This window comes from Choloepus didactylus (assembly GCF_015220235.1).
Source record: "Choloepus didactylus isolate mChoDid1 chromosome 11 unlocalized genomic scaffold, mChoDid1.pri SUPER_11_unloc4, whole genome shotgun sequence".
NCBI lineage: Eukaryota > Metazoa > Chordata > Mammalia > Pilosa > Megalonychidae > Choloepus > Choloepus didactylus.
In genome coordinates this window covers 2,377,246-2,399,074 of record NW_023637581.1, presented here as the reverse complement: position 1 = coordinate 2,399,074, position 21,829 = coordinate 2,377,246, and the positions used below count along the sequence as shown (strand labels likewise).

Here is a 21,829-nt window from a genome sequence, read left to right as displayed (position 1 = left end):
CAATTACAGGACCCAGACCTAGATGGACAAATTGAGGCTTTCAAACCAATTACAATTTTAAGTCCCCAAATCAAATGCCAAACAAAGGCCTAGAAATAATTGTCTAACTTGTAATTAACCTGGCCAATGGAAGAGAGACTGCCCTCAGGAAAAAAAAATTTTAACTTTCTATCAGGGCATAAAAGAAACCATGCTCAATGTTGATGTGGCTCCAGAGACCTCAGTGCTCTCTTCCCGGTAATCCCTCTAAATGCACAAGGTGAAATTAAATTAAAAATAAAAGGATAGGACTCGGACAAGATGGCGGCACAGAGAGGAGTGGAAGCTAAGTAGTACCCCTGGAACAACTACAAAAAACCAGAAACAACTAGTAAATAATCCAGAATAACTGCGGGGGGACAAACGAGACCATCCACTCATCATACACCAACCTGAATTGGGAGGAATGCCCGAGAACACAGCATAAAATCTGTAAGTAAAACCTGCGGAACCAAGTCGTGAGACCCCCTCCCCCATAGCCCGAGCTGCAAAGCCTCGTGGTGCCAGAGAGAAGCTCTCTCCCAGCAAGCGAATACAGCTCAGCTGAACTCCAACTGGGGTTTTAAGTAGCGAGTGTGAACTGCTCACTACAGGTACGCATCCCCAAAAAACAGACAGAGGCTTTGGGTGACGACTGACCTGGGAGGGCTGGAGGGTCGCCTTGGACTCGGTCTGAAGGGGACTATCTGTTTCTTTTTTGGCTCAGTGGAGAAAGCCCCAGTCATTTTCAGTTTCCAGGGCTGTGACTCTGGGAAGGGTGGGGACAGCACAAGCAGAGAGAGAGACCATTGAAATGCTAATGACCTCCACCTGGGGGGGTCTGTCTTCTCTAGGAGGAAAGGGGTGGGGCCCTTTCCATTCAGAACCAGACCCCAGAGCCTGGGGGAACACGGCCATACCTCCTCATACCAGTCAAGAATTAAAGGCTAACAGGCGTCACCTGCTGGACAGAAAAGCACAGTGACCCGAGGCATCAAAAGGTGGAGCAATTTTCTAAGACACACCCACAGGAAACCAGATACTGAATATTTCTTCCCTCTGGGACCTGAGCCTGTTCTGGTCTGGGAAAACCTGATTTGGATAACCAAGGAAACCATGCCTAGACAACAGAAAATTACAACCTACACTAAGAAAAACAAAGTTATGGCCCAGTCAAAGGAACAAACGTACACTTCAACTGAGATACAGGAATTTAAACTAATGCTAAATCCATTCAAAAAGTTTAGAGAAGATATTGCAAAAGAGATAGAGGCTGTAAAGGAAGCACTGGGCATGTATACGGCGGAAATCAAAAGTTCAAAAAAACAACTAGTAGAATCTATGGAAATGAAAGGCACAACACAAGAGATGAAAGCCACAATGGAAACATACAACAGCAGATCTCAAGAGGCAGAAGAAAACACTCAGGAACTGGAGAACAAAACACCTGAAAGCCTACACGCAAAGGAGCAGATGGAGAAAAGAATGAAAAAATATGAGCAACGTCTCCAGGAACTCAACTATGAAACAAAGTACAATAATGTACGTATCATTGGTGTCCCAGAAGGAGAAGAGAAGGGAAAGGGGGCAGAAGCAATAATAGAGGAAATAATTAATGAAAATTTCCCATCTCTTATGAAAGACATAAAATTACAGATCCAAGAAGCGCAGCATACTCCAAACAGAAGAGATATGAATAGGCCTACGCCAAGACACTTAATAATCAGATTATCAAATGTCAAAGACAAAGAGAGAATCCTGAAAGCAGCAAGAGAAAAGCGATCCATTACATACAAAGGAAGCTTCATAAGACTATGTGCGGATCTCTCAGCAGAAACCATGGAGGCAAGAAGGAAGTGGTGTGATATATTTAAGACACTGAAAGAGAAAAACCACCAACCAAGAATCTTGTATCCAGCAAAGCTGTCCTTCAAATATGAGGGAGAGCTCAAAATATTTTCTGACAAACAGACAGTGAGAGACTTTGTGAACAAGACACCTGTCCTACAGGAAATACTGAAGGGAGCACTACAGGGTGATAGAAGACAGGAGTGCATGGTTTGGAACACAATTTTTGGAGATGGTAGCACAACAATGTAAGTACACTGAACAAAGGTAGCTATGAATACGGTTGAGAGAGGAAGGTGGGGAGCATGTGAGACACCACAAGAAAGGAGGAAAGATAAAGACTGGGACTGTGTAACTTGGTGAAATCTAAAGTATTCAACAATTGTGATAAAATGTACAAATATGTTCTTTTACGAGGGAGAACAAGCAAATCTCAACCTTGCAAGGTGTTAAAAATGGGGAGGCATTGGGGGAGAGATGCAATCAGCATAAACTAGAGACTGTAACTAATAGAATCATTGTATTATGCTTCCTTTAATGTAACAAAGGTGATATACCAAGGTGAATGCAGATAAGAGGAGGGGATAGGGGAGGCATGTTAGACACTTGACATTGGTGGTATTGTCTGATTGTTCATTCTACTTTGATTTAAGGTTATTTTTCCTTTTGCTGCTTCCTAGCTGTCATTTTTTTTCCTCTTTCTTTTCCCTCTCTACCTTCTTTGACTCTCCCTCCTGCCTTGTGGAAGAAATGTAGATGCTCTTATATAGATAGTGGTGAAGGTGGTGAAGACATAAATGTATGACCATGCAGAAAACCATCGATTATTTACTTAGGATGGAATGTATGGGGTGTGAACAAAACCATATTTAAAAAAAATGGGTTGATGACAAAACCTCGTGGGTAATATAATGCGTGAAGTAAACCAGACACATTAGGACAACTATTGCAGGGTCTCACTGATAGGAACTAATTATAATATGTTAACTCATAGACATGAAATATAAGGTACCGAGATATAGGTTGAGGCTTAAGAATGGGGAGTGGTTGCTTAGTATGAGCAGAATGTTCAATTAGGATGAACTTAAATGTTTGGAAATGAACAGGGGTGTTGGTAGCAAGATGGGAGAATAACTAACAGTGCCAAATGGTGTGTGAATGAGGTGGAAAGGGGAAGCCCAGAGTCATATATGTCACTAGAAGGAAAGCTGGAGGTCAAAGATGGGAATGTATAAAACTGAATCCTATGGTGGGCAATGTCCATGATCAACTGTACAAATACTAGGAATCACTTCCATGAAGCAGAACAAATGTATGACAATACAATTAGAAGTTAATAATAGAGGGGCATATAGGGAAGAACTATATACCTATTACAAACTATATACTACAGTTAGTAGTATTTCAACATTTTTTCATAAACAGTAACAAATGTACTATATCAATACTACGAGTCAACAATTGAGGGGGGTTGGTTAGGGATGGGGAGGATTAGAGTTTCCTTTTCTTTTTTTCTTTTTTCATCTTTCACTTTATTTCTTGTCTGGAGTAATGAAAAGTTTCTAAAAATTGAGCAAAAATTAAGTGTGATGGATGCACAGCTGTATGAGGGTACCCAGGGGCAAGTGATTGTACACTTTGGATCTTTGGATAATTGTATGGTATCTGAACAATCTCAATAAAAATGAAAAAAAATATATAAAAGGATAAATATATAAGGTTGCTCTAGATACTGGAGCCACCCTTTCAACTCTGAACCCAACCCTGTCAAAATAACAGATCCCTTAAAGTCAAAAGCAAATTGCAATAATGGGGGTTAGCAATAAAGCCCAAGGGAAATATTTATCCCAACCAATGCTAATGACTTGATGCTTTTTATTGAAAAAACTTTCCTTTTTGCTTTGCAACTCTGCCCTCATAAATCTGGGAAGAGACCTTCTGTCAAAAATGAGAAACTTAATTCTCTCTCCTCAGAAAGACCACTCTCTATGGAATTTTCTAAAGATACTGAGGCAGACCTTATACGTTCTTTGCAAACTTTACTAGATGTTGAGGATGAAGAAATTGCTCATGATATCCCAGACCTACCTGCTTTAACAGAATCCCTATGAGTTATATCTAGTACTGAATTAGGGACAATCCAAAGTGCCCAACCTGTAAAATTACAGATAGACATATCCAAATCCTTACCAAAACTTGCTCAATATCCACTTAAACTGGAAGCCATTGACAACCTAACCCCAATAATAAAAGAATTAGTATCTCAAGGACCACATTATCCTCTGCATTAGTCTTTTATAGCACTCCTGCTTTACCTGTAAGGAAACTTAATTGTTGCAGATGGTAGTTTGTTCAAGATTTAAGAGCCATTAACAAATTAGTCATCCGTCACTTTCCTGTAGTTCCAAATCCAAATATTCTGTTGATCTAGTTTGCTAATGCTGCTGGAATGCAAAACACCAGAGATGGATTGGCTTTTATAAAAGGGGGTTTATTTGGTTACAAAGTTACAGTCTTAAGGCCATAAAGTGTCCAAGGTAAGGCATCAACAATTGGGTACCTTCACTGGAGGATGGCCAATGGTGTCCAGAAAACTTCTGTTAGCTGGGAAGGCATGTGGCTGGCATCTGCTGCAAAGTTCTGGTTTCAAAATGGCTTTCTCCCAAGATGTCCTCTCTAGGCTGCAGTTCCTCAAAAATGTCACTCTTAGTTGCACTTGGAGTGTTTGTCCTCTCTTAGCTTCTTTGGAGCAAGAGTCTGCTTTCAACAGCTGTCTTCAAACTGTCTCTCATCTGCAGCTCCTGTGCTTTCTTCAGTGTCCCTCTTGGCTGTTGCTCCTCTTCAAAATGTCATTCACAGCTGCACTGAGTTCCTTCTGTTCGTCAGCTCATTTATATGGCTCCACTTATCAAGGCCCACCCTGAATGGGTGGGGCTATGCCTCCATGGAAATATCTCATCAGAGTTATACCTACAGTTGTGTGGGGCACATTTCCATGCAAACAACCTAATCCAAACATTCCAACTTAATCCCCACTAATATGTCTGCCCCAAAAGATTGCATCAAAGAATATGGCTTTTTCTCGGGGACATAATGCATTCACACCAGCATACCTGTTATCCTGGGTTCTTCCTGATTCTAAGTGCTTTAGAATTGTAGATCTGTGTTCTGCTTTCTTCAGCATTCCAGGAAATTGAGATAGTCAATTTCTGTTTGCTTTCAAGTGGACTATTCAGCAATACACTTGGACAGTTATGCCTCAGGGCTTTGCACAGGCACCTTTGTATTTCTCACAAATGTTGCACCAGGACCTGATAAACCTAAAATATTACAATATTACAATATGTGAACCATTTATTGCTCTTCTCCTCTACCAAAGAGAAGTCCTTAAGAGAGTCCATCTATTTACTCCAAAAAATAGCCCCAAAGGGACATAAAGTCTCTAAGGAAAAACAATAGCTTACTCAAGAGAAAGTCCACTACTTGGGTCATGATTTAAATGCTGAAGGAATTCACCTGTAACCCAAAAGAATAAGACTGATCCAGGAATTCCCTAAGCTTATGACAAAAAGACAATTAGTGGATGACTTGGGCTGGCAGGCTGTTGCTAACTCTGGGTTCCAAAATTTTCTTTATTGGCATCACCTGTTTATGAATTAACTAAACTTAGTACACATTGGGATGACTCTCAGGAAGAGGACTTTAAACAACACAAATGGCCTTATTAGCCACTCCAGCCTTGGGGCTACTAAATTATTTTAAGCCATTTACTCTACTCATTCATGAAAGAAAAGGCAGGCTCTTGGCTTAGTAACACAAATAGCAGTATAAGAATCAGAACAATTTTGAAAAGCACTAAACAAATCAGCAGTAGTATAAATATGGGACATAAGTATGTGTGTGTTTGTGTGTGTGTATTTGAAAAACACCAAATAAAATGAGAGAAAAAATACACAATATAACAGCACAGGATGATAGAAAAAGATTATATAATAAGATTACAAGAAAACAACCATGCCAATGAGCACAGCGACACTGGATGGGATGAATGGACACTGCTAGAGTGCTGAGTACTACTGAAAGGAAGTAAATGAAATGACAGCACAAAATGGAAAAGATGGAATTAAAAGATACAAGAAATAAAGGAGTGACCCAAGTATATATACACAAATGAATAAATACATGATTTATGGAAATTTAAAGGAATATAGCCAAAGAGGTACTCAGCAGAAATTTTAAGCATTCAATAATATAATTCTTATACAAAAATATACAATGTAAGCAAAGATTTAAGCCAATTAAATTAGATGATTATGCACAACATAAATTTAAGAGGTATAAAATACTTGAATATATATTCATGAATTCTTTGAAATTAAAATGAAATAAACCATATTCTGGCCATGCTAATTATAGTGGGAGGTGGAAGATAAAAAAAGCAAGACACAGATGCATCATTAAGAAAAAGGAAAAATAATGTAACCACAGATATGAGAAGAGAAGATAAATATTTACAGTAAGAGATGTTATATTCAACATTATATTAATAACTTTGGAGATGTCAATGAAGAATGTGATTTTAAAATATATATTATGTGTATTATGCATGTATATGGGTAATATTCTTATATTATTATAAAATATGCTATATATAATCAAATTGCTTAAGAAAAAAATTCCAAACCATACCAGCAAAGTTTGGAAAGACTAAAACACAGTAATAAGTTTAACCCCCAAACATTGCTAGATTAGAAAGCATTTCATGGAAACCTAATAAGAGATAATTTTTGAAATTGTTACAGAGTGTAAAAAGTAGGGAATTATTCCCTACTTATTTTATTAACCTCTATAACCTCTAAAACACAGCAAACCTCCATAAATAAAACTACTCTTATTTATAAATCTAAATGAAAAATTTCTGAACAAATATTAATTACACCCAACAATACATTAAAAGTAATACATCTGAAAATCTGCTCCTATAAACCCACTCCCTCCCCTGTTCAATGCCCTTTCAAGATCCACATTGTCCAAGAGGTCAAAATAAAAGTCCTGAACATGGTTTATGTTGTGCTGCATGGCCCAGACTCTCTGTTCTGCACTCCCTGCTCTGCTATCTGCTCCCCACTCCACTCTCTGCTCTCCAGGACTCTGCCAATTCCTGTCACTGCCTTCCAGAAAAGAGCCCAACTTGAAGAGTTCCCTTTGCCTAAACCATGGATTTGTCCCTCTTGACTTGGTTACTGTCACCTCAGGCCTCAGCTCACATATATTTCCCACAAGGACCCTCCTTGGTGTCAGTGACAGCATCAAATGTCGTCATCACATCTTCATGATTTAAACTACAATTTTAGCAGGGTTAGTGATCAATTCTCCCAGTCTAGACCAAAGATCCAGGAGGAAGGCCCTGTCTGTTTTCCTCACCACTGTCTCTCCAGCATCTAGCCCTCAATAAATTAAGGACCTGGGTCTAAGAGCTCTAACTGAACCCAAGGAGAAATATTTTGAATATTGTTTATTACTTAATTTAGTAAGAGTATTTTTCAGTTAATTGGAACAAATCAACAGCTTTTTATATGAACAAAATAGATATTTGAAAAATATCAGGAAAATAAAATACCAACATATCAGCAAAATAATGAAGTAGCTGGAAACTAAGTAACATTACTCAGAGGCAAAGGCATACATAACTTGTTCCTGGAAAGAAAAACTCATGTGCTAAATTTGTCAAATATCTCTAAATTCATCTTTATATAAAATGCAGTTCTAGTTAAAATTCCAGTAGGATTTTTTTCTGGAGAAACTTAGTCAAATTATTCTAAATTTGACCTGAAAGAATGAACATGTGTTTACTGTTTAGAGAGAAAAAATGTTAAAAAATGACAACTGACCATCAGGATGGAAAACAGGGTCTAGAAATTAACATCTTCCCTCAGTTTAAGTGGGAAAGTAAGTATGTGCAGACAATAAAATTGCAACTTAGAGATAAACTAATAAAACTTTTTAAAATTCAAAATCTTTAGACAAAGTGGCTCAATGATTTAGGTACAGGAAATAGATATTGATCTGGAAGAAAACTTTGAGGTAGTGTTTGATTGTTTTCAATGAACAATTGTATTATTTTTGTAATCTGAAAAAGTATTTTTAAAGAATGGTCTTAAAATTTTGGATTTTCAGGGTGAGGAAGTGGGCATTCTCATGTATTAGTAATGTGTGCACCCGATTTTCTTTTAAAAATTTGGAAGTGTTTGGCAAAATTTATCAAAACTATTTAAAACATACCTACACTTAAGCCAGAAATATGAAGTTAATGAATTTATTCTGAGGAAATAATTAGAGAATAGCATGAAGATGTGTGTATATGCAAACACATTAACTGAAACATTTTTTTCATACATCAAAAAAATCTGGAAAATAATCATCAATGATGCCAGGTTAACTCAAATATTAACCAATTTATCTTATACCCATTAATAATAATGATGTAGGTATACTTTTATTGTCATGTAAATATTTGCATTGTATATTTTTTTGTTAAAAGGGATTGTCTAGAGCACTATATAGAAAGATATGTATGCATAGAACATAAATACATAAATTTACATTTAATTTACATAGATATACACATGTGGAGAAATCATAATAGCCATTGCTGGCCCAACAAGTTTTGGGTTAAGATAGGGAAAGAAGGAATCCATGGGCAGAAGTCAAGTTCAAGGTAAGGACTCAGGGTTTGGCAGCCCTGAGGCTCTGCTGAATTAAATGTGGATTATTAAAGAAGGAGATCATCCTAGACCCTTACCTATTTTTTTAACCCTTTACTATGAACTTTACATTTATGCCTTATCCAATCAGTTAGACTAAAGCCTGATGGCCACCAGAATGCATTAAGGACATCTTTAGTTTCTCTGTGAAGCTTTCCTAACTTCTGACAACCAAGAACACCATTCTCCCCTTGCCCCATGATGTGTCTTGAACTTGTTTTCCACAACTTGCCTCAGGTCCCTGTGTTTTTGTTGCTGTGTGTTTCTACCTCCCCAGCTACAATGTGAACTTTCAGAAAATGTAGCCATCCTCTAAATATATGACCTTTCTATACACAGCCATTGTCAGTCTGGCTTATAATAGGTAGTCTATATGTCAACGGTATCTTTACAATTTAATTATACTGTACCTAATCCTTTCCCATTCCTCCCTTTCGCTGTTACTCAAGAACAAGAAAGATGTAAATATTTGCTTTAATATCCTCTATGGTATCATATGGTACTGAGGGGCTAACTTTGAAGACCTCCTAAGTCAGAATAAAACTGGCCTCTGGAAAATAAATATAGTTAATGACACAGATCAGAAAGTCAGTGTGTCCTTGTGAGTTATCAGGTTGCTTCTAACTCACAGGGTGTATTATGCCTACAGTGTAAACTGAGCCTAACTAATGAACATATACAACATCAGTGAAAACACCTCCTAGCTTACAGATAATGCTTCCTGATGTAACCAAAATGGGCTTTAAAATGAGTTAAATAAAATCAGTTAAAGAAATGTAGACTGGCTCCAGCATAAACTGGCAGGATGATTTACCATTTTATTGTTTCTAGACTAAGAACTTGTTCAATAAGATGTTTGCTTTAAATAGGTGAGTAGATATTTTGTAGAAGAAGCCACAGAAAATTCTTAGACTTTCCCAAGTGTTTCCATGTTTCCATGACTATTAATGACCAACTACTGACTAAAAAATTCCATTTTTATACATATATATATATTTGTACACACACACAAACACACGCACATATATATATTTGAGTGTACTAAATAAATACTTTGGCAGTACCCAGAAGTATCCCAATAACAACCTGTATTTCTCGTTTGACAATTAGGTTTGTCTACAGCTTTGGTTTTTTTCAATTCAGTCAAAATATTTTTGCCACTGGAATTCTGGATTGTGCTGCACACATTTTTAATCCAGTCTTCTTAAGCTAAAGTACCCAAGTGCCCCACACTCCCACAAAAATTCTTATTTTCTCTTGATTCTCATTTTCAATTGATTTATTATCTTAACTGAAAGATGTCAAGCAAGCTGGTGTGAACTGAGCATGCACTGAAATATCTAAATTATCTCCAATTAGTAACCTTTACTTACCCATTCTTCTACACCCTCCTCCATCTAGTAAAATTATCTAATAGAACCAAATGGCTTTCTTACCCTCAGAATTGAGATGGATGAAGCTGATGACAGCAGATCACTTATAGGTATAATATATATGGAGAGAGGAATAGTTGTTAAAGACAAAATTGGTTACAGGCAACTTCACAAAAGGTTACATCTTAGAAACCAAAGCAACAAAAAGCAGCTCTCTTGTTCATCCTGTTCTCTGTGTCCATATTGTCCTCTAGCCTTCAATGAAAAGATGACAGGAGATCCAAGTTAAAAGGACACAAAACCACAAAATGGAAATTGCTAGAAGTATTTAAAGATGGCCACTAAATCAGAGAAAGATTTTGTACTTCAGCCCCACACTTTGGGGCATGCAGCACTGGGGAACCAAAGAGAGGAGAGTTTAAATAATCTAGAGTGACATCATAACCATTCCTGGTTTTTCTCACAGAAATAATTCATTCTGTGAATCCAGGGAGATGTCAATTAAATGGATTTTGTTGATACAGAAAACTTTATTCAAAATATCTAAATGGCATGCCAAAAAAAATGTAGGCTAAAACTGAAGTGATTGGACTGGATTCTCTGCAGTTTTTTGTTGTTGATTGGATTTTTTTTTTCTTCTTCTTCTTCCTTTTTTAATTAACAGCTTGAGAGAAACTGTTTTCTGAATGTTTCATCATCAGACTCCTTATGTTGCACTTTCCTCTAGAGGGCAAATTAGTAATAGTGGGAAAATTGCCAAAGGAAAGGAAGAGAAGTTTTTCCTGTGACCCTTTAATGTCTCACTTTAACAGCAATCATGAGCTCCAATTCCTATCTTTCTTCCATTGAAGCAATTTCCAAATAAACATCATTCATTAAATTACAAGTATTGTTATAAAATGGTACCAAAGCAACTTGCATAGTCATCAAATTGAATGAATACACTGATCTATCAGTTGGGAAAACATATCAGGCACATTCTGTTGTTGAACTTGTTGACAGGTTGATTGATGTGAACACCCAGTTTAGAGAAATAATTGTCAAGCCCTCTTGAGCACATGACCAGAAATCAAGTTGATGAAATCTTCTTTATCGTAAATAGGGGTTCTGATTCTGTAAAGAACTGGTCATGTTATTTGGAAAAATAAACCTTTGCTTTTAAATTTTGATACAACAGTTCACTTTAGAAAATTTGAAAAATGTGTCTCATTTTCATCCAATACAGAAAGAAAAAAAATGTGCCAATTATTTGGAAAGCTTCTACATGCACAATTTATCTCTGAAAATATAAAATTCTGAAGTCTGAGATGAGTTTTTCCTGTGACTACTTGAAAAGAAAATAAACAAAAGTAATAAAAATATTAACACCAAAATAATTCCAATAATAACAAAATGAGTGTTGCATTTTAGTGTATATGCTTATGGGTGGATGGAAGGTGGATATCTAGGTCATATTATTAAGAATACTTACTTCATACTCTCATGTTATAATATACTATAATCAGTTCCACAATTCTGCAACCTAATTTTAATGAACATATGGGAAATTATAAAGATTAACAATTGTAACCCTTTCCTACTGTTTAAAATAAAGGTTGGTTCTATGTTTTAGTCATGCTGATAGTTGTGCAATGGATAGATTTGTACAAAAATATTCATGTGCAACTCTACATTTTAAAACAACCTGTACTTTGACTCATTTTGTTTGTGAGTTTGTAGAATAAGGAGCTGTAGTCAGGATGATTGCAAAAATGATAGGAGGTTACTATAGCTTCCCTTGATTAGGCCATACTCAAAAGAAAATACCAGTCAGTTGGTATTTGCTGATATGCTTAATTTCTCCTTGGGGACATCTCTTGGGATGTCATTTCCATGACCATGAAAAGCAAGAAAGTGCTTGTCAATTGGATATCAGAAATTACAAAATATCATCTTTTTAATATGAAGAGAATTAGGTTACCAGTATGTACAGACAAAACTATTTCCTTAAACAAATATTTAAGTGCCTACTATATGCCACTGAGAGCCAGTGACATATTGGTAAACATAATGAAAAGTGTTTTGGCTAATTGGAGCTAAAAGTTAGGTTTGTGGTATGATGAAATGAATCAGTATATTCAAAAATGATAAGCTATAATTATCATTGTGATTGTAAATATTATCAATAGAGACTATTTTTTCCTTAAGAAAGTATTGACTACTTTCAGTTTCTAGTTCCCATAAATTAATCTTGAAAACCCACACCACTCCTTCAATTCAAAGTTGATCTAGACAGAGCAGCCTTGGAGAAACTTAGATAGTTCTCTGTGTTAAAATTCGGTGTAAGCTCAATTTTCTAAACACCATGGTACTGATGTCCATTTCTGGGTGTGAAGTCATATCTACTGCTACTCAGTATCAGTGGCTATCAACCAACTACTTCTGTTGATCCCAGAGAAATCCCCTTATTCTCTTCTGTTAATCCTTTTTTATCTTGTACTCCACCTCTAAAGAGTCAAAGTTGTTGAGTTTTCCCCTAAATATTTATTCTAAATCCAACCACTTTTCCCCTTTATGTTATCAACCTAGTTCAGGGCATCAGCTTTCATTCTACCCTAACTCCATTCTCCTGAAGTACAATTATCAATCACTTATAGCTTAGCTCTTCTCACAGTAATATATATGGACATAAATTATGTATCAAATTTGTGATATATTGATACCTCTCATGAAAGTTGAGTAAATTAACACATGCTGCTTTTTATCAGTCTATTTCCCTTACTCCCTAAATTTTGCCAGCTATATTTTTATATTTAGTATTTGACAGCTATAACCTTCATATTTTATTCTTTTATTTTTTAAGCAGATAGAAAATTTATTAGAGAGAACATGTGAGTACTCACATAAAGACAGAGGTGAGAAAGGTGAGAGGCCTTCATATTCTATGCTTAATTGTGAAGAAGTGAATGTGTTAAATGCATTTAGCTACCATATTAAAATGTATTTAAATTTAAAACCTAAAAAAAAAAATTGACATTTGAAGTAAAGAATTTGCGTTAGTTCCAGTATGTGGCTTTTTGGAAAACGCTTCAAGCATCAAGCTCCCATGGAGTCATTTCTTTTTCTTTTTTTTAGCTTTCTTTTATGCCTCCAGTTTTCTTTATTCACATCTATGCCATCTTCTCTCCCAGTTCTTCCTTTTGTTTGGATACTTCTCACATGAAAGTGCCTGCATCACAGTTTTGGTGAGTATTGTATAATCTGCAATAATTTTTCTGCAAAAGTTTAAAGGAATGCAAACATATGCAATGGTATTATTAACTAGCCATCAACTGAAGATGGCTTCCATTTAAAGTGATAATCATTACAGACTTAGTAAGCCCATTTAGATCATTATCTTAAATAAATCACAAGTTGCTGAAGTTCAAGAATCTTACACATTGGTTATCAGCTCAAAACAGGGAATGTTACTCATTTTGCAGTCCCATCAGCCATCACAACTTCCAAATAATTACACAATTAGGGAAGATCTGTGTTCATTTTGAATATTAGAGAAGGGTACCATCCACAGGAATTTACAGGAACTTTTCTAATATATAATGAACTGGATAAAGTGAAGAAAGAGCCACCTCATGAAAATTCACTTGGATAGGAAGATTGCTTATGTGAAACAAGAAGACTGTATTCATGGAGGAAACATTTATTTTTGTTACCTGTATGAGCAGGGACTGGTGTAGAGGTGGGTACCTGGCAGTTTTACAAGAACAAATCTCAATCAAAATAACCTTGGGAGACACTGAGGGTGTATATGAACAGCCAACCTAGGGTTATCTCTCAACCACAGTGTGGCCATCATAGATACCTGAGATGCTGCAACTGAAGAACTAAGCCTGACAACAAACTTGGGTGCAGCGATCCCACAGACTTTTATACTTTCACAATAAACATGAAAATCAGTTGTTGCCCAAGAAATGAGCTTCCTTGCTCTTGGTTCTCTTTCCTTCATCACCTAGAATTAAAAAGCAAACAAACAAACAAACAAACAAAACACAAAATACAACAAAAAACAATCCACATAATTCAGGAATTCTTCACATACACTATCACAAGGTGTTGCATTAAGTTAAAAGGGAAACAGTTACAGGCATGTAAGTACTGAGAATTATTGCCCACATAAGTTTCCCGAAATAATTATTAAAATAATTCAGCTGATGAATGAAGTTTGATAACTTTGTCTGAATTGAAGTAATGGGAAGATTTAACAGTCAAAAAAATATTTATTGAACACCCCAGTGCCAGGCAGTTTTCTAGATTTGGAATGAAGATAGATAATAAAAAAAGGAAATAAGCAAAATAGGTAGTCCTCCCTCCCCGCGCGCCCCACCCTTCCCGCCGGCGGGATGCTAGCTCTCCAGCATTTAACCTAGCAGGCATTTGACCCACAGTCCCAGCAGTCCCAGGCTTCTCGCTGGGCAATTAGTGGGCTTATATGCTTATTTAAATAAATCTTTTTGTCATCTTCTTGAAAGACACTCTTTTACTAAGTTATTTGTCGATTTTGATTTTGAGTATTCGAGAGTAGGAATGGAGAGGTTAACTCTTCACTTTGCCTGTATAAAGCTTCGCAAATTCTATTTAATACTATTTAAGTACCCACTATTCTAAGAAAGGAAAGCCAGTGAGTTTTGTCTGTTTGAATAAAATCAAGCCAGAGAGCTAGCACGGAGAACGCCGGTGGCAAGAGAGGAGGAGGCAAGACCTCTCGGCTGTCCGGCCTGGCCTGGGCCCCGGCACAGGGTACGGCAGAACTCCAGTCGCCCGCGGGAACCTGTGTGGTCTGCGGACGCGCGGTTCAGCCAGGTGCGCTGGCAGCAGCCCGGGGCGCCGCGTCGCGGGTGTTAACAGGTGCAGCGACCATCTCCGCGGAGGCCCGGAGGGCGTGGGGCGCGTTCGCACTTAGTCCGGGAGCGCGCGGAGCTTCGAGATTGGAAACTCGAGCGCAAGAGGAGGGAGCGAGGGAGCTGAGTGGAGCCCGCCAACCTGCGGAGCAGAGCGGAGCACTGCGGATCCTCCCGGCCAGCACCCGGAGGGTTCTGCATCAAAAACTGCAACCTCTTCAGGCAGGAATATATCCAAGCCTGACTCCTCCAGTCTGAGGAAAACACCTGGTCCAAAAGCTAAAGTGGGACCTGCTGTTTCCTGTCTGAGGCGAAATAGTGACAGTAGAAATCTCAATTCTGATCTAACCTTTTCTCCTCAGAGGATCAGGCGTGTGTCCAGTTCTGGAAAACCTGCATCCTTGAAAACTGCACAGGCTTCTTGGGTGAATTTGCCGAGACCGCTTCCTAAATCCAAAGCATCTTTGAAAAATTCTGTGCTCCGGAGGACTGGAAGCACCTCCTCCATTGCCAGCACCCACAGCGATCTGAGTGCCTACAGCAATAACTCTGGCAGTGCCACTGTCATCAAGCATGAGGAAAAAACTCCAAAACCAGCGTTTCAAAATGGTCCATCAGGATCCTTATATTTGAAGCCTTTGTTACCCAGAGCTCATGTACACTTACTAAAGACTCCTCCAAAGGGTCCTTCAAGAAAAAATGTATTTACAGCTTTTAATGCAGTTGAAAAGGGCAGGCAGAAGAATCCCAGAAGCTCATGCATTCAATCCCAGACATCTCCAGATGTGCTGTCCCCTGAAAAAACACTCGAATTGGCTCAGTATAAAACGAAATGTGAAAACCAAAGTGGATTTATCCTGCAGCTCAAGCAGCTTCTCTCCTGTGGTAATACCAAGTTGGAAGCATTAACAGTTGTGATTCAGCATCTGCTGTCTGAGCCGGAGGAAGCAGTGAAACAACACAAAACCCTATCTCAAGAACTTGTTAACCTCCGGGGAGAGCTAGTCACTGCTTCAACCACCTGTGAGAAATTAGAAAAAGCCCGGAATGAGTTGCAGATAGCATATGAAGGATTCGTCCAGAAGCTAAACCAGCAACACCAGACAGATATAACGGAGCTAGAGAATCGGCTTAAAGAATTTTATACTGGGGAATGTGAAAAGCTTCAGAACATTTATATTGAAGAAGCAGAGAAGTATAAAACTCAATTGCAAGAGCAGTTTGACAACTTAAATGCTACCCATGAAACCTCCAAGTTGGAAATTGAAGCTAGCCACTTCGAGAAAGTAGAATTGCTAAAGAAGACATATGAAACCTCCCTTTCAGAAATCAAGAAAAGCCATGAAATGGAAAAGAAGTCACTTGAGGATTTGCTTTATGAGAAACAAGAATCACTAGAGAAACAAATCAATGATCTGAAGAGTGAAAACGATGCTTTAAATGAAAAGTTGAAATCAGAAGAACAAAAAAGAATATCAAGAGAGAAATCAATTTTAAAAAATCCTCAGATCATGTACCTAGAGCAGGAACTAGAAAGCCTGAAAGCTGTGTTAGAGATCAAGAATGAGAAACTGCATCAACAGGACATCAAGCTCATGAAAATGGAGAAACTGGTGGACAACAACACAGCACTGGTTGATAAACTGAAGCGATTCCAGCAGGAGAATGAGGAATTAAAAGCCCGGATGGACAAGCACATGGCAATTTCAAGGCAACTTTCCATAGAGCAGGCTGTTCTGCAAGAATCATTGGAGAAGGAGTTGAAAGTCAACAAGCGGCTCTCCATGGAGAACGAGGAGCTGCTGTGGAAGCTGCACAACGGGGACTTGTGCAGCCCCAAGAGATCCCCCACGTCCTCAGCTATCCCTATTCAGTCGCCAAGGAATTCTGGCTCCTTCCCCAGCCCCAGCGTTTCACCCAGATGACGCTTTCTGAAAGCCGAGAGACTATCTGGAAGCATTTGGATACAGGTCTGCGGGACTGACCCTAACGATCCTGGCAGCAGGAGCTACATTACCTTACGTGTCATTGTTGCAGTATAACTGGAAAGTAATCACCACCAGAAATGGCTGCTTCTAAGACTGGAACTCGGGAGTCAGACTTTTGACCTAATCCAAAAGACTCCTCCAAAAAAGATTTCGGAATTGATGATCTGCGTGGACGCCGTTGCACAACGCACTTAAAGAACGAGAGAATCTTGTTCATTGCCTTTTTCACCTAAGCATAAGGGGAAAAACTCTCAGGGGCCTATTATGATAAAGATTTATAACCTTTATAATGTCCTTCACCACAGACACCTTTTTGTGATTTTTATTTTGGTCTGACTGGGATGTGTGAATGAGATGGATGTAACAGTGTCCTTTGTCTGATGTTGCCTTCCTTCGCTGTGTATTAAAAGTCAAAAGCTGAATATATCTGGGTATGTACTAATCAAATAACAGTGTATACATTTCAGCAAAAGCCACAGAAGAAAGAGCAATAGTTGCTTGGATTATGATTATCTACTACGAATTCCACTCAATCCTCCGACATGGGGGCAGAGAGTATGACAGGAACGGCTTTGACTTGTCAATGTCTGTACATTCTCTGTATCCTTTTGGAGTAACTTGTTGGCAGTTTTTCAATGTTCAGCCATGTCAGCTGAAAGTAGCTAGAGTTTTCTGCTGTCGATTTCCAACTTACCCATGAGATCCTAAATACCATACCATGATCCATTTTCTCAGGCTGTGAGCAAATGTAGAACTCTAATTTTTCTAAGAATCTGTACAAAGATAAAGGGCAGTGCCAATGGATTGTTTCTGCCTTATTTTTACCTTGATCTAAGCTCTCCTTATGGATTCAAACTGTCTTCTCTCCCTTTCTTCCCCATTCCGCCCATGTCCTCATCCCTCATCCAGAGCCACAAAAGCATACCTTCTACCTCCTCCCTACTTGTCCCTGGGACAAGGATAAGCATTGTGCTTTCCCAGGGCTGGCTAATCTTACAAAGTGCTGCAACCATTTTCCAAATAAACTAAGGCCTGGATCTGATGCAACAAATTTTGGAAACCCATAAAGAAAATAAGAATAAAGAAGAGAAATTTCATTGGCTAGCAGAACCAGAAAAGATAAGATTGGGCATCTTGATTAAACAAATGATACAGTATTTAATAGAACAAAGCAGTCTGGGAAGACAGGACTGTTTCTGGGTATGAGGAATCCTTCCGTCCTTGGAAAGGGAACAGAATGGCCAGCTGATAAGTAGAAAATATGGCTTGTACAACTGTCCTCCAAGTTGCATTTCCATTTCTTTTCAAAACTTTATTTATTATCTCTCCCAATTCTAAGACTTTGGGAAGGTGGAAGGAAGAACTGTGGCTTTTTCTCCCTCTCCCTGCATGTGACAAGTTTGTGATGTCAGTATTTACTATTCTGCATTGCTGATGTTTGGCTGTATGAATTATCCCTACAAGAAGAACAGATTCAGGATACTAGAGGTGGATATTTGAATCATCATTTACATGTACTCTATGTAGTGAATTAATATTCTTGATGCATGGCTTTTTTAAATTAGTGATTGCGTCTGAAGTCTTTAACTTCTGTTTATTATGTATGTAACCTTCCTTGTTTGCTTCTGATAAATTGGAAAGTAGGTTCACTGCCACCTCCTGGAACATCTCTGCTCACTCTTCCAAGTTTTTCTCAATGTCAGTAGCCAAAGTTGGGTTTGCCATTCATCCCCTAAATGGTAAATCTTCTGTTCACTGCTGTCCTCCATATCATTTAGGCATCTGGGGAAATAAATCTTCCAACTATTAATGTACAGCGTCTTTGGAGGATGGAAGACAACAGGAGAGAAGATAGGAAATAAAATAGAGAACTTTAAGATTTTTTTCAAACCAAATGTTTCATGTAGGATGCAAAATGTTGACACATCATAAAAATATGGATGTGTAAACAACTGTATCTGTGTTCAGTCTGTAGTAATGGAAAGTGTGTTTTGCTTTGATCAAATAAATAATGCTGGAATATTAAAAAAAAATAGGTAGTACTTTACTTAGTTTAAAGGCTAAGGAGAACCAGTAAGGGAAAGAAATATAAAGTACTGGGAGGGTCTGAAATGTCTCATTTAGAAGGAAAAATTTAAATAAAATCCTAAAGGAGATGAAGCAAGCCATGCAGATATCCAGAAGACAGCATTCCAGAAAGAGGGAATAGCTAGTGTCTGAAGCATTCAAATAATAATGAGGAGCAAGTGTGGCTGGATCAGAAGGACAAATGGAAAAGTAGCAGGGCATGAGGTCAAAGACTCAAAGAAGGATCTTTGGCTTTCTTTATAAATGAGATGGGCAATCTTTGGATGACTATAAGCAGAAAAATGACATAACTTTACATGCTTTAATCAGATTATCATGGCTAATTTCCTGAGAATAAATTATAAGAGGGCAAGGGAAAAAGCAAGAAAGCCAACAGGAGGCTTTGACATAATCTTGGAGGGGTGTTGGTGGCAGGAATAATGGCAGTGGTAGTGGCGCTAGAGAAATGGTCAGTTCTGGGTATATTTTCAGGGTACAGCCAATAGAATAAATGCATAGAATGGATTGATGTATAAGAGAGAAGGAAAAGAGTCTATGGTGACAGTAAGGCTGCTAGTTGGAGTGTCTAGAGAGGGGAATTGCCATAACTGAGATAGAAAACTGCAAGAGTGTAGTGTTTGTAAAAGATCAGGAATTCAGTTTTGGATGTGGTAAGCAAATGGAGATGTGAATAACAGCCATTTATGTGACTCTGGAGGTCAAGGAAGAGACCAAACTGAAGATAAATATATGGTTGACATCAACTCATAAATAGCCTTTGAAGTTAGGACACTGAAAGTGATCCACTGAAAAATGAAAGAACATAAAAAAGTAAAGATATCAAAGAATTAACTCTAAAGTGCTGTGAAATATGCCAGTCAGGAAAATGAGGAAGAAATACTGTTGGAACATGTGATGAATCAGCTAGAATGACAGGAATACAACCAGGACTGTGAGATGTCCTTGAAGCCAAGAGGAATGCTTCAATTAAAAGATATTGCTCATCTGTGTCAGCCAATAGATAGAGTAAGATGACTTCACAACATGAAGTCCATAAAAGTTTAGATAAGATGTGCTGGTAGAGTAGTGGAGACAAAGGTTTGATTTAGAGTGTGTCAAGAGAGAATAGAAAGGGGGAAACTGGTGATGCAAATACAGATAATTATTTTAGAGAGTTTTTCTATAAAGGAGTGGTGGGAGAGAAATGATCTTTCAGTTGCAGGAGGAGATGGGATCAAGGGAATACGTACATTTTTTAAACAAAGTTTGTATACAATGGAGTGAATTACTGGAGAGTAAAAAGCATCACTGATGCAGGATAAGAGAAACTTGCTAGGGAAAATGTCGTTGATTATGTGAGAGGAAATGGAAACTATTGCAAAAGTACAGGAGCTTGCCTTCACTAGGAGCTTATATGCCATAAGGAAAAGAAGTTGGAACCTAACAGACCCAGCTATAAATGGAGAATTGATATACATGATCTCTAAGATATATTAAAGTCCTGCTTAAGATGAGTGATGAAAAATTTAAAATATACATTTACTACATATACTTATACTGAAGTATATGTTTTAGCTGTGTTCAAATCTATGCTCTGTGGCTCCAAGATCAGATTGAGAGTTGGAAAAAACAAGGTTGTCATTTTCACCAGGTGAGTTAGATGAACTGAAACAGGAAGGGAGTAGAGAGAATATACATGGAAGTGATTATACTTTTTAATCAATGATTTTAAGCTGGGTAAAGAGAGACATAAGAATATGGGAGAAGTGGAGAACAGTAAAAGTTGACAAGATTAATTGCCATTTTTGGGAGGGTCAATGATTATGGGAGGAAGGGCATTAGAGGTGGTGTGTTGACTATACTTATTAGAAGTGACAAGATCTATGATTTGACTATGTGGATGAGAGATTGTTTAAGGTAGAGTATGAGGTAAGAGGGAGAAGAATGGAAATTGTTATTGAAGAGGAAGAGACAAGGGATTCAGAAATCAAGGTTTTGGAATGAACATCTATAGGGATAGTAAATTTCCCATAAACTGAGCATAAGCCAGAGGGTAGAACCTCCAATGAACAAATAGGAATGACTAGGTAGGTGATAAACGAGCATTACTAGAAAAGTTAGTGTGTGTACCTAAGATTCAAAACCACTGGTTTTCTTTGAAGAGGGAATCTTACTTCCTCCAGGCCCTGTGTTATGGAGATATAGAAAAGCAAACAACCATTACTTGAGAGGGGAAGTGATACTCTCAGAAAATAACCAAGGTGACATTACAGGTGGAAGATAGAAGGGGCATTCATTGAAGAAACTGATAATATCAGGGATTTTGCTGATCATGAATTTTGAGTTCCAGAAGTCATATTGAGAAATGTTTCAGAAAATGTAAAAGGATAGAGAACCATGTCAGAAAGGGTGGTTTGGGGAATTAGAATCCAAGAGGTCAAGGGATGGCTGGAAGTCTTGGACAACTTGTGGTGTCTGACATGAACACAGATAAATTTCCTGATGAAATTAGTCCTGATGGTCCTGATGCAGGTGGTGTAGGTGATGAGATGACGGTTCAGTGTATACACAATATTGAAACTTCTTGTTTTCTGCTAATGGAGGCATAATATTTTGCATACGTTCTGTCATGCATGTGCAAACAAGCATGATGTAGTGGTTAAATTTACAGTTGCTAGGTTCAGCATCTTAATTTGATTTTCAGTTTTAACACTTTGTACTTTAGTAGTCAACATCTTAATTTGCTTGAATTCTGTACCTCATTTGCCATAGCTGTAAATGTGGGAAAATTATTTAATTACCTTTTAAGATTATTGCTAAGATTAAGTCAGATATTTTGTATATGTTTAGGAGTGTGGCAAAGACTGGATGGCCAATATATTGTTTCATAATAA

At 37.8% G+C, this 21,829-nt stretch overlaps 1 protein-coding gene and 1 pseudogene across 1 annotated transcript; both read left to right on the top strand.

Annotated features, from left to right (window-relative positions):
- LOC119524710 overlaps positions 1-21,829 on the top strand; it is a 174,900-nt pseudogene that overhangs the window by 85,899 nt on the left and 67,172 nt on the right.
- LOC119524701 (microtubule-associated tumor suppressor 1 homolog) lies at positions 7,746-17,290 on the top strand. Its single transcript, XM_037823371.1, has 3 exons — positions 7,746-7,815; positions 14,691-14,842; positions 14,943-17,290. Exons 1-3 carry the CDS (start codon positions 7,746-7,748, stop codon positions 16,803-16,805), a joined length of 2,085 nt encoding a protein of 694 aa, XP_037679299.1. The 3' UTR covers positions 16,806-17,290.

Excerpts from the sequence above, each read along its gene's own strand:
- LOC119524701 (XM_037823371.1), top strand. The coding sequence starts at position 7,746 with ATGACAACTGACCATCAGGATGGAAAACAGGGTCTAGAAATTAACATC. Across the intron at positions 7,816-14,690 it reads CCCTCAGTTTAAGTGGGAAA|CCAGAGAGCTAGCACGGAGA; the intron begins GTAAGTATGTGC and ends AATAAAATCAAG. Across the intron at positions 14,843-14,942 it reads CGGACGCGCGGTTCAGCCAG|TCCGGGAGCGCGCGGAGCTT; the intron begins GTGCGCTGGCAG and ends GTTCGCACTTAG.